Below are 17,892 nucleotides of genomic sequence, written 5' to 3' on the forward strand. Positions count from 1 at the left end.
TTTCGCTTCTGGAGGAGGAGGAGGAGGAGGAGGGTGGAACGCCTACAGCCAACTGTTTCCTATACCGTGGGCTAGGCAGCACTGTCCCACCACCGCTGTCCCCTGTGGACCCTGCATCCACCACATTAACCCAGTGCGCAGTGATGGACACGTAACGGCCCTGGCCATGCCGACTGGACCATGCATCAGTTGTGAGGTGCACCTTTCCGCTCACTGACTGCTTGAGTGCATGGACAATGCGGTCTTTCACATGATGGTGGAGGGCTGGGATGGCTTTGCGAGAGAAGAAGTGGCGACTGGGTAGGTCATAGCGTGGTACTGCATAGGCCATGAGTTCGCGGAAAGCTGTGCTTTCCACCAACCGAAAGGGCATCATCTCAAATGAGATTAGTTTGGCAATGTGGGCGTTCAAACCCAGTGTACGCGGATGAGAGACTGAGTACTTTCTTGACCTACTCATAGTGTCTGGGAGGGTGAGCTGGACTTGAGAGCTGCATATGGTGGAAGTAGCGGTGGACAGGGCGGACTGAGAGAGGGTTGATGATGGTGATGGAGTTGGTGTTCTTTCTGATGGCCTAGAATCAGTCTTTCGTTGATATAACAGTGAGATTCCCTGACTGCTGTGGTCTTGCAACGACACCTCAACATTTGCTGCTGTGCTAACCGGTGGGCTTACAGTGGGGGAAACAATGTAGCCTTGCTGACTACCTTCGTTGTGATCAGTTGCACATGTGGCACTTGAGGTTTGGTGTTGTGTCCACGCTTGCAAGTGCATGCTGGTTAAATGTCTAAGCATGCAACTGGTATTCAAATTTTTCAGATTTTTCCCTCGGCTAAAGGTCTTTGCGCACTTCTTACAGATAACCTTGGCCTGATCATGAGGATTTTGTTCAAAAAAGTGCCACACTGCACTCTTCCTACTTTGGCAGACATTTTGCGGCCTAGCACGCTGTGATCTTTTGACCCTCTGGACAAGCTGTCCAGCAACTCTTTTGATGTTTGGAACCTGTCTTTGGAGTGCTCCGGGCCTGCCAGATAACAGCTGTTGCGATGTCGATGTCTGCTGTGGATGCTCCTCATCTGAGCTATTGGAAGCAGCACCCTCTTCCCCCAATGGATGCCAATCTGGGTCAACAACTGGGTCATCCATCACCTCCTCTTCTATGTCATGTGCACCTTCCTCTGTGTCACCGTGTATGGTGGTATAGTGTGCGGGAAGGGGCACCTGAGTCTCATCAGGGTCAGAATCTGGCTCTGTACACTGCGAGGACAATGTAGTGCTCTGAGTGAATGTACCAGCAGAATCATCCATCAGCGGCTGTGCATCAGTGCACTCCATGTCAGATTCATCTTGGCCTGGGTAATTCACCATTTCACTTGATAATCCAGGCATGGTATGTGAAAACAGCTCCATGGAGTAATCAGTAGTATGGCCTGCGTCATCCTTCAATCTTGGTTGGGGTGAAGGACACAAGGAAAGGTGTGGTTCATGAACATGAGCCTCCAATGACCACTCAGTGCTTTTACTTTTTACAACTGAAGAAGAGGAGGCGATAGAGCTGGAGGCTGAGTCAGCAATGTAAGACAAAACTTTTTCCTGATGCTCTGGCTTTAAAAGCGGTTTGCCAACTCCTAGAAAACTAAGCGTTCGAGGCCTTATGTAGCCAGACGATGATGCAGGGTCAGCACCTCCTGCATTCGGTCCTTTTTTGCTCTTGCCACTACCATCAGATCCACCACCAACACCATCATTACCAGCTGCCAACCCCCGCCCAATTCCACGGCCTCTTCCACCAGCCTTCCTCATTTTTGGTAGAAATGTAGACAAAATATCCAACAAACTATATAGTAATGTAAAACAAGGTACAAGGTGTCTATAGGACAGGGGAGATTTAGAATTTCTGCACACACTTGTGGACAGTGGACACTTTTGGATTGTGTGAGGCCCACTGATATCTGAGCGCTATGTGACAGGCTCGATGGCACAGCTGTGACCAAAGTGACGAGAGGATAAGGGAGATTTTGAATCTCTGCGCACACTTTTGGACACTGGACACTTGTGGATTGTGTGAGGCCCACTGATATCTGAGCGCTATGTGACAGGCTCGATGGCACAGCTGCCTGTGACAAAAGTGACGAGAGGATAATGGAGATTTTGAATCTCTGCGCACACTTTTGGACACTGGACACTTGTGGATTGTGTGAGGCCCACTGATATCTGAGCGCTATGTGACAGGCTCGATGGCACAGCTGCCTGTGACAAAAGTGACGAGAGGATAATGGAGATTTTGAATCTCTGCGCACACTTTTGGACACTGGACACTTGTGGATTGTGTGAGGCCCACTGATATCTGAGCGCTATGTGACAGGCTCGATGGCACAGCTGCCTGTGACAAAAGTGACGAGAGGATAATGGAGATTTTGAATCTCTGCGCACACTTTTGGACACTGGACACTTGTGGATTGTGTGAGGCCCACTGATATCTGAGCGCTATGTGACAGGCTCGATGGCACAGCTGCCTGTGACAAAAGTGACGAGAGGATAATGGAGATTTTGAATCTCTGCGCACACTTTTGGACACTGGACACTTGTGGATTGTGTGAGGCCCACTGATATCTGAGCGCTATGTGACAGGCTCGATGGCACAGCTGCCTGTGACAAAAGTGACGAGAGGATAATGGAGATTTTGAATCTCTGCGCACACTTTTGGACACTGGACACTTGTGGATTGTGTGAGGCCCACTGATATCTGAGCGCTATGTGACAGGCTCGATGGCACAGCTGCCTGTGACAAAAGTGACGAGAGGATAATGGAGATTTTGAATCTCTGCGCACACTTTTGGACACTGGACACTTGTGGATTGTGTGAGGCCCACTGATATCTGAGCGCTATGTGACAGGCTCGATGGCACAGCTGCCTGTGACAAAAGTGACGAGAGGATAATGGAGATTTTGAATCTCTGCGCACACTTTTGGACACTGGACACTTGTGGATTGTGTGAGGCCCACTAATATCTGAGCGCTATGTGACAGGCTCGATGGCACAGCTGCCTGTGACAAAAGTGACGAGAGGATAAGGGAGATTGGATTGCTTTTAAAAAAGCAGTTTGCGGAGCAGTGGGTAAACAGCAATGCCAGCGTGTCAGGAAGCCTTAGAAGGCAGCCCAACAACCAACACCACTGATACACCACTATATAGCCTCCCCTTGCACTGCACACACAGTGACTTGTGTGTTGTGCAGGCCAAATCGCTAGTAGCAGAAGCAGTTTTTTTGTCTTCTTCCCTGCCTAACGCTCTCCCTACAGAATCAGCAGCAACCTCTCCCTATACTAAGATCGGCAGAAGTAAGATGGCGGTCGGCGTGCACGCCCTTTTATACCCCCTGTGACGCCCACCAAAGCAAGCCAATCACTTGCATGCCCTTCTGAAAGATGGTGGTGACCCGTGCCTAGGTCATCACGTTGCCCACAGTGTCCGTGGATCCTGATTGGCTGAAAAAGAGCGCAAAACAAACTTTTGAAACGCGACTTTGGCGCGTAAGTCGCCGACCTCGTGGCCGACCTCATCCTAGGGTCGGGTTTCGTTTCATGAAACCCGACTTTGCCAAAAGTCGGCGACTTTTGAATTTTTTCGACCCGTTTCGCTCAACTCTAGTAAAGATTGCAAATGCTGGGGCCCTGCCCAAGCAAGGGGGGCCCACTCGTGGGCGTCGGTACTGGCACTGGGCCCCTCATAGTACAGCGGTGTGTCTGACGGCGGGTGTGCACCACCACCGTCAGAGACACTTGATTGCACTATGAGGGACCCTGTGCCAGTGCCCGCGCCCAAGAGTCGGCCTACCCACCTGTCCAGGGCAACGGCACTCGCACGGTGTCATGCGCTAGGTGTTGACCCCGGCCATGGGGGGGAGGCAGCACAGTTAGGGAGTTTTAGAAAGTGGCATATGTTGATGTTGGACATTCAGCTGATGCAAAAGGCGAAATAAGTGAAGTACCAGGAAGAGGTGGACCAAAGCAAGCCATTTTTCTGTCACCCTATGTGTCATCAGGGGAAGGTGGGACAAAATCCTTGGAAACCCATGCGTGGTTCATTTTAATGAAGGTTAGATCATCCACATTTTGGGTTGACAGACGGGTCCTTTTTTCTGTCAGGATTGATCCAGCTGCACTGAAGACTCTTTCCGATAGCACACTTGCAGCTGGGCAAGCGAGCTCCTGTAAGGCATATTGGGCCAATTCAAGCCAGGTGTCCAGTTTAGCGGCCCAATAGTCAAAGGGGAATGACCTGTGTGGGAGAACATCGATATGGGAGGAAAAGTAGTTTGTAACCATAGTTGACAACTGCTGTCTCCTGTCACTTTCCATCGATGCAGTATTACCAGTTGTGTGAGCGGTATTTGAAAAATCAGTCCACAACATTGTCATGAAACCCCTGTCTCCAACGCCACTTCTGCTGTGTGCACCACGAACACCTCTGCCAAGCTGCCCCCGGCCCGTACGGCTCGTGTGAGAACCATCACCGCTGCTGTGTGCTGGGAATGCCTCAAGCAACCGATTTACCAGAGTTGCTTGTTTTTTAGCCAATATTAGGTCAAGGTTCTCCTGTGGCATGATGTTTTGTAATTTGCCTTTATAGCGTGGATCCAGGATGCTGGTCAACCAGTAGTCGTCATCGTTCATCATTTTGGCAATGCGGCGGTCCCTTTTTAGGATCCGCAAGGCATAATCTGACATGTGGGCCAACGTTCCCGGTGTCAATGATGCACTGCGAGTGCTGGGTGGAGGAGCACTTTCTGGCAAATCCACATCCCTCCAGTCACGCACAAACCCTGTACCAGACCTTGCCACGCCAACATTTTCACTTGCCCCACAAGATGCATCCTCCTCCCCTAAGTAATCATCCCCATCATCCTCCTCCTCCTCCTCTTCTTCCTCCACCTCGTCCAGGAGAGGTCCCTGAGCAGACAATGGCTGAATATCATCAAGGATTCCCTCCTCCTCTTCCTCCTCATCAACAATGGCTGCAGACGCCTGCTCCTTAAGGTGCGTCAAAGTTTGCATGAGCAGACGCATAAGTGGGATGCTCATGCTTAGGATGGCGTCGTCTGCGCTTACCAGCCGTGTGCATTCCTCAAAACACTGAAGGACTTTACAAAGGTCTTTCAGCTTCAACCACTGCATGCCTGTCAACTCCATGTCTGCTCTCAAAGTGCCTGGCCGTGTATCCTCCCTCAAATGCATTATGGCCTGCCTCTGCTCGCACAGCCGCTCCACCATGTGCAGGGTGGAGTTCCACCTTGTTGCAATGTCGATAATGAGGCGGTGGTTGGGAAGGTGGAGCAATCGCTGCAGCTTCTGCATACGAACGGAGTGTACAGGCGACCGGCGGATGTGCGCGCACAGTCTTCGCACCTTCTGGAGCAGGGCTGTTAACTACGGATAATTTTTGAGGAAGCACTGCACCACCAGGTTCAAGGTGTGAGCCAAGCAAGGTATGTGGCTGAGTTTTGAAAGGGCTATGGCTGCCACAAAATTACGGCCGTTATCACTAACTACCTTGTCTGCCTCAAGATGTACACTGCCCAGCCATGACTCAGTTTGTCGCTTCAAGTACTCGGCCAGCACCTCGGCGGTGTGTCTGTCGCCCAAACACATCATCTGCAACACAGCCTGCTGACGCTTTCCACTAGCTGCTCGATAGGGGGACACATCATGTGCAACAGTGGCAGCTGCAGATGGAGTGCTCGTACGACTGCGCTCTGTGGACGAGCTTTCGCTTCTGGAGGAGGAGGAGGAGGAGGAGGAGGAGGGTGGAACGCCTACAGCCAACTGTTTCCTATACCGTGGGCTAGGCAGCACTGTCCCACCACCGCTGTCCCCTGTGGACCCTGCATCCACCACATTAACCCAGTGCGCAGTGATGGACACGTAACGGCCCTGGCCATGCCGACTGGACCATGCATCAGTTGTGAGGTGCACCTTTCCGCTCACTGACTGCTTGAGTGCATGGACAATGCGGTCTTTCACATGATGGTGGAGGGCTGGGATGGCTTTGCGAGAGAAGAAGTGGCGACTGGGTAGGTCATAGCGTGGTACTGCATAGGCCATGAGTTCGCGGAAAGCTGTGCTTTCCACCAACCGAAAGGGCATCATCTCAAATGAGATTAGTTTGGCAATGTGGGCGTTCAAACCCAGTGTACGCGGATGAGAGACTGAGTACTTTCTTGACCTACTCATAGTGTCTGGGAGGGTGAGCTGGACTTGAGAGCTGCATATGGTGGAAGTAGCGGTGGACAGGGCGGACTGAGAGAGGGTTGATGATGGTGATGGAGTTGGTGTTCTTTCTGATGGCCTAGAATCAGTCTTTCGTTGATATAACAGTGGGATTCCCTGACTGCTGTGGTCTTGCAACGACACCTCAACATTTGCTGCTGTGCTAACCGGTGGGCTTACAGTGGGGGAAACAATGTAGCCTTGCTGACTACCTTCGTTGTGATCAGTTGCACATGTGGCACTTGAGGTTTGGTGTTGTGTCCACGCTTGCAAGTGCATGCTGGTTAAATGTCTAAGCATGCAACTGGTATTCAAATTTTTCAGATTTTTCCCTCGGCTAAAGGTCTTTGCGCACTTCTTACAGATAACCTTGGCCTGATCATGAGGATTTTGTTCAAAAAAGTGCCACACTGCACTCTTCCTACTTTGGCAGACATTTTGCGGCCTAGCACGCTGTGATCTTTTGACCCTCTGGACAAGCTGTCCAGCAACTCTTTTGATGTTTGGAACCTGTCTTTGGAGTGCTCCGGGCCTGCCAGATAACAGCTGTTGCGATGTCGATGTCTGCTGTGGATGCTCCTCATCTGAGCTATTGGAAGCAGCACCCTCTTCCCCCAATGGATGCCAATCTGGGTCAACAACTGGGTCATCCATCACCTCCTCTTCTATGTCATGTGCACCTTCCTCTGTGTCACCGTGTATGGTGGTATAGTGTGCGGGAAGGGGCACCTGAGTCTCATCAGGGTCAGAATCTGGCTCTGTACACTGCGAGGACAATGTAGTGCTCTGAGTGAATGTACCAGCAGAATCATCCATCAGCGGCTGTGCATCAGTGCACTCCATGTCAGATTCATCTTGGCCTGGGTAATTCACCATTTCACTTGATAATCCAGGCATGGTATGTGAAAACAGCTCCATGGAGTAATCAGTAGTATGGCCTGCGTCATCCTTCAATCTTGGTTGGGGTGAAGGACACAAGGAAAGGTGTGGTTCATGAACATGAGCCTCCAATGACCACTCAGTGCTTTTACTTTTTACAACTGAAGAAGAGGAGGCGATAGAGCTGGAGGCTGAGTCAGCAATGTAAGACAAAACTTTTGACTGATGCTCTGGCTTTAAAAGCGGTTTGCCAACTCCTAGAAAACTAAGCGTTCGAGGCCTTATGTAGCCAGACGATGATGCAGGGTCAGCACCTCCTGCATTCGGTCCTATTTTGCTCTTGCCACTACCATCAGATCCACCACCAACACCATCATTACCAGCTGCCAACCCCCGCCCAATTCCACGGCCTCTTCCACCAGCCTTCCTCATTTTTGGTAGAAATGTAGACAAAATATCCAACAAACTATATAGTAATGTAAAACAAGGTACAAGGTGTCTATAGGACAGGGGAGATTTAGAATTTCTGCACACACTTGTGGACAGTGGACACTTTTGGATTGTGTGAGGCCCACTGATATCTGAGCGCTATGTGACAGGCTCGATGGCACAGCTGTGACCAAAGTGACGAGAGGATAAGGGAGATTTTGAATCTCTGCGCACACTTTTGGACACTGGACACTTGTGGATTGTGTGAGGCCCACTGATATCTGAGCGCTATGTGACAGGCTCGATGGCACAGCTGCCTGTGACAAAAGTGACGAGAGGATAATGGAGATTTTGAATCTCTGCGCACACTTTTGGACACTGGACACTTGTGGATTGTGTGAGGCCCACTGATATCTGAGCGCTATGTGACAGGCTCGATGGCACAGCTGCCTGTGACAAAAGTGACGAGAGGATAATGGAGATTTTGAATCTCTGCGCACACTTTTGGACACTGGACACTTGTGGATTGTGTGAGGCCCACTGATATCTGAGCACTATGTGACAGGCTCGATGGCACAGCTGCCTGTGACAAAAGTGACGAGAGGATAATGGAGATTTTGAATCTCTGCGCACACTTTTGGACACTGGACACTTGTGGATTGTGTGAGGCCCACTGATATCTGAGCGCTATGTGACAGGCTCGATGGCACAGCTGCCTGTGACAAAAGTGACGAGAGGATAATGGAGATTTTGAATCTCTGCGCACACTTTTGGACACTGGACACTTGTGGATTGTGTGAGGCCCACTGATATCTGAGCGCTATGTGACAGGCTCGATGGCACAGCTGCCTGTGACAAAAGTGACGAGAGGATAATGGAGATTTTGAATCTCTGCGCACACTTTTGGACACTGGACACTTGTGGATTGTGTGAGGCCCACTGATATCTGAGCGCTATGTGACAGGCTCGATGGCACAGCTGCCTGTGACAAAAGTGACGAGAGGATAATGGAGATTTTGAATCTCTGCGCACACTTTTGGACACTGGACACTTGTGGATTGTGTGAGGCCCACTGATATCTGAGCGCTATGTGACAGGCTCGATGGCACAGCTGCCTGTGACAAAAGTGACGAGAGGATAATGGAGATTTTGAATCTCTGCGCACACTTTTGGACACTGGACACTTGTGGATTGTGTGAGGCCCACTGATATCTGAGCGCTATGTGACAGGCTCGATGGCACAGCTGCCTGTGACAAAAGTGACGAGAGGATAATGGAGATTTTGAATCTCTGCGCACACTTTTGGACACTGGACACTTGTGGATTGTGTGAGGCCCACTGATATCTGAGCGCTATGTGACAGGCTCGATGGCACAGCTGCCTGTGACAAAAGTGACGAGAGGATAATGGAGATTTTGAATCTCTGCGCACACTTTTGGACACTGGACACTTGTGGATTGTGTGAGGCCCACTGATATCTGAGCGCTATGTGACAGGCTCGATGGCACAGCTGCCTGTGACAAAAGTGACGAGAGGATAATGGAGATTTTGAATCTCTGCGCACACTTTTGGACACTGGACACTTGTGGATTGTGTGAGGCCCACTGATATCTGAGCGCTATGTGACAGGCTCGATGGCACAGCTGCCTGTGACAAAAGTGACGAGAGGATAATGGAGATTTTGAATCTCTGTGCACACTTTTGGACACTGGACACTTGTGGATTGTGTGAGGCCCACTGATATCTGAGCGCTATGTGACAGGCTCGATGGCACAGCTGTGACAAAAGTGACTAGAGGATAAGGGAGATTGGATTGCTTTTAAAAAAGCAGTTTGCGGAGCAGTGGGTAAACAGCAATGCCAGCGTGTCAGGAAGCCTTAGAAGGCAGCCCAACAACCAACACCACTGATACACCACTATATAGCCTCCCCTTGCACTGCACACACAGTGACTTGTGTGTTGTGCAGGCCAAATCACTAGCAGCAGAAGCAGTTTTTTTGTCTTCTTCCCTGCCTAACGCTCTCCCTACAGAATCAGCAGCAACCTCTCCCTATACTAAGATCGGCAGAAGTAAGATGGCGGTCGGCGTGCACGCCCTTTTATACCCCCTGTGACGCCCACCAAAGCAAGCCAATCACTTGCATGCCCTTCTGAAAGATGGTGGTGACCCGTGCCTAGGTCATCACGTTGCCCACAGTGTCCGTGGATCCTGATTGGCTGAAAAAGAGCGCAAAACAAACTTTTGAAACGCGACTTTGGCGCGTAAGTCACCGACCTCGTGGCCGACCTCATCCTAGGGTCGGGTTTCGTTTCATGAAACCCGACTTTGCCAAAAGTCGGCGACTTTTGAATTTTTTCGACCCGTTTCGCTCAACTCTAGTGGACACACCTTGATTTAACATGATTTAACATGTTCCTTTTGTCATATTATTTTCAGGGGAACCATCATTTCTGTCCAGGCCTATTTCATGAGGGTTTTTTTAAAATTCTGTGGAAGCATGGTTGAAAAACAGTGTCTGACTTTCATGTGTTCATTTTCATAGATTTTTTATTTATTATAACTTTTGTCAGATTCAAGTTATTTCTGTGACCATTGTGGGGTTTTCTGTCATTAAACGATGGGTACCAACAATTTTGACCACGTGTGTATTTCTTGTGTGCACCTCTCCCTTCTTTACGTACATCTTCTTAAGGGCCTGTCACACTGAGCAATATGGCTAGCAAAATCGCTATAATGTCACTGGTTTTCATCGCTATGTCTGATACTTACCTCCGACCGCTCCCCCGCTGGTTATCGCTGATCGCGCGAGAACGTCCTGGACCGTTTCTCATCGTCAGCTTCCTGCTGGGGCTTCCTGCTGTGACGACGAGCGACGCGTGGACGCGGGTGGGAGGACGTCTTCATCACCTCATCTGACATGTAAGTAGCGACCCCTGACCCCTGCGATGTCGCTGGTGAGATCTGCCTGTGTGGCAGCTCACTAGCGACCACTTAGCGATGTACCAGCGATCCTGACCGCGTCATATCGCTGGTCGGGATCGCTGGTACATCGCTTAGTGTGACAGTACTTTTAATCCCAAGTCGTTATAGAATATTTAGTTTGCATCCTTACTTTATATTACTCCTTAACTAGCGTCCCCTACCATCTATTCCATCCACATTCAGATCAGCTATTTTCAACTTCCCCAATGTTCCACCCATGTCCTCCAATATATACAAACTGGTCTGTTCAAAGGGTTTCACAATTCCCTGAAGTTCTTTGTTTGTATAATGTTTAAGTAAAAAGGTTTTCCACTTTGTCATGAGGGATTTTATACTCTTTTCCTTGTTACGTTCTGCTTCCAGCCATTCTAAGTGAAATAAAGTCTTCATTTGACCAATTATAGTTTTCCAATTTGGAATGGAATCATTCAACCAGTCATTTAATAAGCTTCTTTTGGCTATCAGGCAAATTAAGTGTAACATTGGAGCCAATGTTTCCTTCCCTTTATGTTGTGTGACTCCATCTCCCTTCCAGTAATGGAAAAGGAACGGTAACGGGTGCAATGATATATTCCCAATGCCCAAATTTTCCATCACATGCTTTATGTCTTTCCAGAATTCTTGTACTTTAGGGCAGCCCCAGAGTCCGTGTAGTAAATCGAACTCTCTAAGTTTACATTTTGGACAATGTACCAGGCGATCTCTCATTGTTCTAGATGCTGGTATGCTGAATGCCAGCATAGCTCTATGCATAATTCTAAATTTTGTGTCTCTCCAAACTTCACTCAAAATGTTTTTCGGTACTGCCTGCCAACCTGCTAGTATTTTTTCCTCAATTTCCTCACCCCCTATTTGTTTAGCCCAGGATCTAAATGTTTGCTCTATATCCAATTTTCCAAGGATGTCTTTTAAACCTCTGCATATTGTTGATATATTGTGTGTGCCTGCTCAGTCAAATAATAGATTATCCATTGCATTCCTTCTAGTTTCTTCCTTCACATTTATCTAATGTGTCATAATCGTTCCTTTTATTTGTCCAAATTGTAGGAATTGCTGTTCACATACTGTAGCTTGAATTTTGATATTTTCTCTTCCCTACTCAGCCACCTACTTTCTTCTTCATGTAGTAGATTAGCAATTTTGTGGATCCCTTTCACCAGCCATTCCTAAAATAGTTTGTTCTCTGCTATTTGTTGTAACACTGAGTTTCCCAATCTCGCAAGATTTTCCATGATAGTTTGAATTTTCTCCAAAGTTCCTTCCATGTAGCTATTGTGTCTCGGTAACCATTGAATTTTTAATTTTTTTAGGCATTAGGCTTTGTGGCATGTGTAATAAGGTGACCGTTCCACGGGTATGCATACCATTTTTTCCAGGGCCATATCAGAAAATCCATTAGTGTCTTTAAAACAATCTACTATGTGATGAGAAACCCACGCTAGATTATATCCTCTTGTGTGGTGTTGCTATCAGTGTGTCAAGAGTGGGAGAAAAGGGTTGCATTGACAATCTAACATAATGGTCAGCAATTTGAACACATTTTATAAGTGGTCATAAACTTGTAAATAACTCATGAAAGAATAAAGTTATGTTAAAACCAAGCATACCATTGTTTTTCTTGTAAAATTCTCAATAAGTTTGATGTGTCACATGACCCTCTTCCCATTGGAAATAATAAAGTTGGATCCAAAATAGCCGACTTCTAAATGGCCACCATGGTCACCATCTATCTTGAAAAGTTTCCCCCCTTCCATATACTAATGTACCACAAACAGGAAGTTGATATCAGCAACCATTCTCATTTTATTTAGGTGTATCCATATAAATGGCCCACCTTGTAGATTTTTATATGTAGAGCTACCTCCCTTCCCCTCTGAGCATATTAAACTTTTTTTAAATAAGCCCCTTAGAAAAAAAAAGCAAGAAAAAGTTGAGATTTTCTACAAGTTTTATTAGAACAATTAAGTGTGAAACAAAAATATCCATCTCACAGTTTAAGAAAAGGAATAAAAAAATCACCAACTGTTTCTTAATATTGATTGATTCAAATCTCCCCAACTTCTGCACATTTCTTGGTTTCCCCCAGTGCTCTTCCCTCTCGCCCTCCCACCACCATCTTGTACCCCAACACACACAAATTTATTTTCTTTTCTGTGCTTAACCACAATAGTGAAGAACTTGTGAAAGTGAACACATCCAAATTAAGCATAAGTGTGCACAGAGTCTTTTTTTTAGGAGTTTTTGGAGAGGCTTTGTGGAGTTTCTGCTCAGTTTCTGCTCCAAAACCTCCTAAAAAAACAACAAAAAAATACAAAAACAAAAAAAACTTCTCAGTGTCTAATGAAATGCATAGATTGTAATGTTATGTGAGAACACACTGTCCACAGCTGGTGGTGCGTACAGTAAAAAAAGGCAATTAAACAGAAATTTCCTCATCGAATTACATTGTTGTGATTGGGTTGTCGATAGGTATGAGGGACATGTATGAAAGTTGGTGGAAGGACGAAATCCATAGCCGCCAATGGGCATTTTATTTTTCTTAGGTTGGTCTGATTGGTAGCAGAACCTTTCATTATAACATTGTATTTCATGAACGTCCATAATAAATCCAGCACTGTAAATTAAAGTGTCAAAATGTCAAAACCCAGTTCTAGACCCCCCCTACTGCTCATTATAATAGTACAGGTGACAGAACAAGTAATCATGGCAGCTTGTTTAGTGCAATTAGTAATAAAGTAAAAAGTAGTTAGTGATTAAAGTGACTTACGGACACAAGATCTTCTCTAGGAGAAAAATCCCGGTGAAGAAAATAAAATCTAATGTCTAATTTTTACTTCAGGACAAATAATTTAGTCTTCCTAAAGGACAAACAATTTACTAAGACAAAGATGGGGCAGATAGGGTATAGCCAAGCCTTGACTGTGGAAACAATGCCAGGCAGCTGTGGGTAACACTAAGAATTGTTCAACTAACCAAAACCTTGGTAAGTGAAATGGATAATTCACTAATGCCAGGCAGCTGGAAGGAAAGTAGGTATTGCATGACTAAGCTATACCTTGACTGTTGAAAGAGGAGGACAGATGAAGGAAATGGAGGTTTTGCACAATTAAGCCATGCCTTGACTGGTTCCAAGGTTATTAATGTCAAGGTTTGGCTGGTTAAGTGGAGTTTACCAATACCAGGCAGGGGAAGGTAAAGCTGGGCATTGCATGGTTAAGTCAAGCTTTGGCTGGTGAAGAGATGAGTTATTATTTTTGGAAAAGCTTATCAGAGGAGATTATAGCCCTCTTAAGTGATTATCTACCAATGCCAAGTAGCTGCAGGTAAAGCTGGTCATTGTACGGTTAATATTTAGAGTGCTTTCACATTGCATTTAGGCACCCGTTCAGTGGCTCACATTGGGGCTTATGTCCGAACCCCAGAACATTGGTAATGTATGTGCTGATGGAGCCATTGACTATAATGACGCCAACAGAGGGAACATGCTCTGCCTTGCATCATTTTTGAGCGTGTATGCCTACTTTAGGCAGGCACTCAGACATTTAGGTGTCCAGCTCCAGTAGGCATACATGCCCGAAAATGATGCATGGCAGAGCACATGTTCCCTCTGTCGGCACTATTATAGTCTATGGCCCTGTCGGTGAAAATGCCCAAATCCCATTTTACAGGGGGTTCGGACATAAGCCCTGACGAAGCCACTGAACACTGAAATGCAGTAGGTAAGCACCCCACCCTAAGCCAGATTAAATGGAGTTTAGCAATACAAGGTAACAGAAGGTAAAGATACAATTCTCTATCAATGCCAGGCAGCTGGAGGTAATGGTAGTCATCTTTAAAGGAGAAATCAATCAATTCTGACCTGGAGGATTAATGAGATTTGTTATTGTCTAAGTTACAGCCCTACATGGAAAAACATTAAAAGGAAAACAAAAAGTAATTCTGAATTCCCTGTGCCCACCCGCCCAAAACAAAAGATTATACTCTGCATACATAAACATTTTACATGTATTGACAACAAAGCCAGAGATCTAATTAGCATAGTGGGCCATGGGCATGCCATGAGGTATGTTCTGCGGGTACACCATATTTGTATGGAAGCCAGGCATATAAACTGGGTGGTTGTACTGGATTTCGGCCGCAGCGAACGCTTGATCGGTCGATAATTGCGGCAGGGACAAGTGCTGTTCAATGGGAGGTGACAGTGATTTGACAACGTCAGGGTGTTCACCAATGTTCTCCCTCAGGTACGGGTATAACTGACGCTTTCCTTTCTGTCGGCGGTTACAAAACCATACTCTAACGACCTGGAATAGATGAAACTCATGAAAAATGGGAAAGCGATACTGCTAAAATCTATCTATCAAGAATAATTAAAAGGAGCACAAGCCCTCAAATTTCAATAAATAGATGGTGTCAGCCATTACAGCCCAACAACCACACCATACAAAAATAAAGAGAGGCAGCACACAAGATTAGGAGGATCAGAAGTGTAATACAATTTCCATCAGCGCCTATGTGCAGGCCAATGTTTCACTGCAGGACAGGGGCTGATTACCAATGTATTGCACTTTTGATCACCCTAATCTTGTGTGGATGCCTTTCTTTATTAATATTTATCTATTTGGAAGAATTGACTCAGCACCAGCTCCAAAATTAGAGATATGTGCCAGCTCACTGGTTGTAGCCCAACAACCAGAAAATATCAAAATAAAAAAGCAGAGCAATGACAGTCATAAGAGTGGACAATTTCCATTAACTCCCAATCCGGGTGTAATAGCTAAGACTTTACATATGCAGACAACTTACAGATTTATCCATTCCCAGCTCTCTGGCAATCTGGGTGATCTCCTGTGCACCTGGCTTGGTGCAGTTCATAAAATAATTCTCCAGTTTCTGTTTTACATTAGTCTCGATATTTGTGCGATGCTTTCTCTTCGGGCGTTGAGGTTGTGCCTGACGGCGTTTAATTAGCTTTTTGGTGAGAAAAATACAGAATTTTTTTAGTACATTTCAAGTAAACTTACAACCCTTACCCTTATCCTTGATTCCATATTAATCCGATAGCCCCTTTCTGATGCCAGTTCATACCACCCTTAATGTTGGTGTGGGAGGCCTCATTGGTCTATGACCCTCCCTTCAATGTCTTGCAGTTGTGAACTATACAACCCTAATGATGGCTTTCACACCTCCATCCCCCTGATTTATCTACTTTAAATGAGCCATAATTAGGTTCAGATCATCCATTAGAAGGGCAAATAGAGTCAAATTGATCATGAGCCCCAGAGCAGCTTCAAAAAATTGTTCCATGGATAAGCAGAAAGAGGTTCTTATCATGAAAGATTGCTTAAAGTCAATGATTGTCACATGGAATCTCTACCTACATTAATTCAACTCACCTCCTCCAGATTGTCTGTGTTATCCAAGTCATTTAACCAATCTGTTAGTATTGGTTTAAGTTTGCACATATTCCTAAAGCTGAGCTCTAGCGACTCAAAGCGACAGATAGTCGTCTGGCTGAGCCACTTACCTGGAAAATGAAAGATAGAAAATGTCAGATCCTCAAAATCCTAATCAATGATCTCCAACCAGTTGTCCATTAGAAAGCTCTACATGAGACCTTACCATACAGCACTCCCAGGGCATAGCCGACATCTGCCTGGGTGTACCCTAGGCTCAAACGCTTCGATTTAAGAGTCTTCGTAAACGCCTCCATTTCAGAAGAAGTTGGACCTTCCTGCTGTGGCTAAAACAAAAGACATTAGGGCAAATTAACAGATATATGCAATGTTCACAAATTTGCAGAAGAGAACAAGACAGGGATTGCTAGGTGAACAGTTCTAGATGTCCATTCTTTATGTAGACATCTATAGTGCAAAGACTAATGCTTGTGTAATAAGGAGATAAATATAGTGTGCTCCAAGATGGTCTGGAACAGTGGTCTCCAACCTGCAACTCTCCAGCTAATTCAAAGCTATAGATATGGGAGCTGTAGTTTTACAACAGCAGGGGGGTGACAAAAGTTAGAGGCCACAAAACTACAAGATCAAGTTCTTAAATAGCATAATTTCATGAGCACAAGGTGGGATTCAACCAATATCAGCAGTACATGTCATTCAGAGAACAAGTTCAGGAGTTCAGACAGTGGAAACTTCACCTTTTACTTAACCTCTGGTCACTATCCGAGCAGATCAAAGGTTAAGTGGAAGGTGGGGTTAAGCTAACAGGATGGCAGAGGGCCATGATAAAAGGTGGAGTCTACTCAATACAGTAAGACCAAGAGCTGAAAACAAGATGGAGTCATTTAAGAATTAGGTCTCCTCATTACAACAAAACCAAGCGTTCAGTAGTAATGCATATAGGATTATAGGATTACCTCAAAATAACAAGACCAAGAGTTTAGGACTGCATAGGTTCACCTCGATATGTCAAATAAAAGGTCAATACATATTGCAACTACAGGAACCAATTATCTATTGGGTCTACTCAATATTACATGTCTAAAACTACACAGTGCAAGCTTAAAATATGCTTAATAGCTCCCTACAATATAGTAACCTAGTTTTGAACATAGTTTTGAAGGCTGAAGGAAGACCTTATGTCCATCTAGTTCAGCCTATTTTTAGTGCAGCTGTTCTGCATTGTTGATCCTGATTAATTACAATTGGCACTGCTACATGGGCTGATCTCCATGCTGGCTAGATCACTAAGGCTTTGTTTGTATGCAAACTAGTCTGGGGTTAGGAACTTGATATAATCAGTGATATTGTTGGTAGCTGCTGTATTGCCAAGAAATTGGGATAATTGGCCAGCAGGCAGCAGCACCCCATGCCTAGCTGTAATAGAAAGTGGAAGGAAGATTGGGGGGCAGCACTTAGCTGTCATTACCGATTCCTGCTCCTTCTCTGCATCCTGGATTCCTTTCTCCACAAAGTTTGGCATCTGCTCTTCACAATAATTTTGATGTTCTCCAACAGGGAGGCCGAGGGTCTGGCTTGCATAATCAAATTGTGGCAGAGTATTCCATTGAAGTGCAGATTGTACTCCATGGTCTCCGTACTCCGGTTTCATTGGCAGGCAATTATAATTCTGCTGGTAAGTTAGGCCAGCGCTAAATGTCCATTCGTCTTGCACAAAGCCAAAGCCGTTTGCATAAGCTTGGAAGGCTTGCTGCTGATCCATTACTGATTCCAACTGAAAGACCAGCGCTGTGCTCAGATCGGTTGAATTAATTAGGATGTTGGGTTGATCCTGAAGAACCTAAAATCATCTTCTTCAAGCCGTTACAGGTGGTAAATGTGGTCTGTATATTACCATACAGAAAGTCCTG

General features: G+C 46.0%; 2 protein-coding genes across 2 annotated transcripts in view; one reads left to right on the top strand and one right to left on the bottom strand.

The window, feature by feature from the left end:
* Positions 1-17,892, top strand: part of GPR50 (G protein-coupled receptor 50) — a 491,389-nt gene that overhangs the window by 311,534 nt on the left and 161,963 nt on the right. The gene's annotated exons all lie outside the window — the stretch shown is intronic.
* On the bottom strand, positions 14,481-17,744 carry LOC141048172 (POU domain, class 5, transcription factor 1.2-like). The gene is made up of 5 exons (XM_073543633.1): positions 17,451-17,744; positions 16,188-16,308; positions 15,962-16,092; positions 15,372-15,536; positions 14,481-14,869 (listed from the first exon to the last, which is right to left on the bottom strand). The coding sequence occupies exons 1-5, from the start codon at positions 17,742-17,744 to the stop codon at positions 14,594-14,596; spliced, it is 987 nt and encodes a 328-aa protein (XP_073399734.1). The 3' UTR covers positions 14,481-14,593.

This window comes from Dendrobates tinctorius, unplaced genomic scaffold (assembly GCF_039654945.1).
Source record: "Dendrobates tinctorius isolate UK_male_01 unplaced genomic scaffold, ASM3965494v1 ptg000133l, whole genome shotgun sequence".
Classification (NCBI taxonomy): Eukaryota; Metazoa; Chordata; class Amphibia; order Anura; family Dendrobatidae; genus Dendrobates; species Dendrobates tinctorius.

Excerpts from the sequence above, each read along its gene's own strand:
- LOC141048172 (XM_073543633.1), bottom strand. The coding sequence starts at position 17,744 with ATGGATCAGCAGCAAGCCTTCCAAGCTTATGCAAACGGCTTTGGCTTT. Across the intron at positions 15,537-15,961 it reads ACACAGACAATCTGGAGGAG|CTAATTAAACGCCGTCAGGC; the intron begins GTGAGTTGAATT and ends CTCACCAAAAAG. Across the intron at positions 14,870-15,371 it reads AGCTGGGAATGGATAAATCT|GTCGTTAGAGTATGGTTTTG; the intron begins GTAAGTTGTCTG and ends CATCTATTCCAG.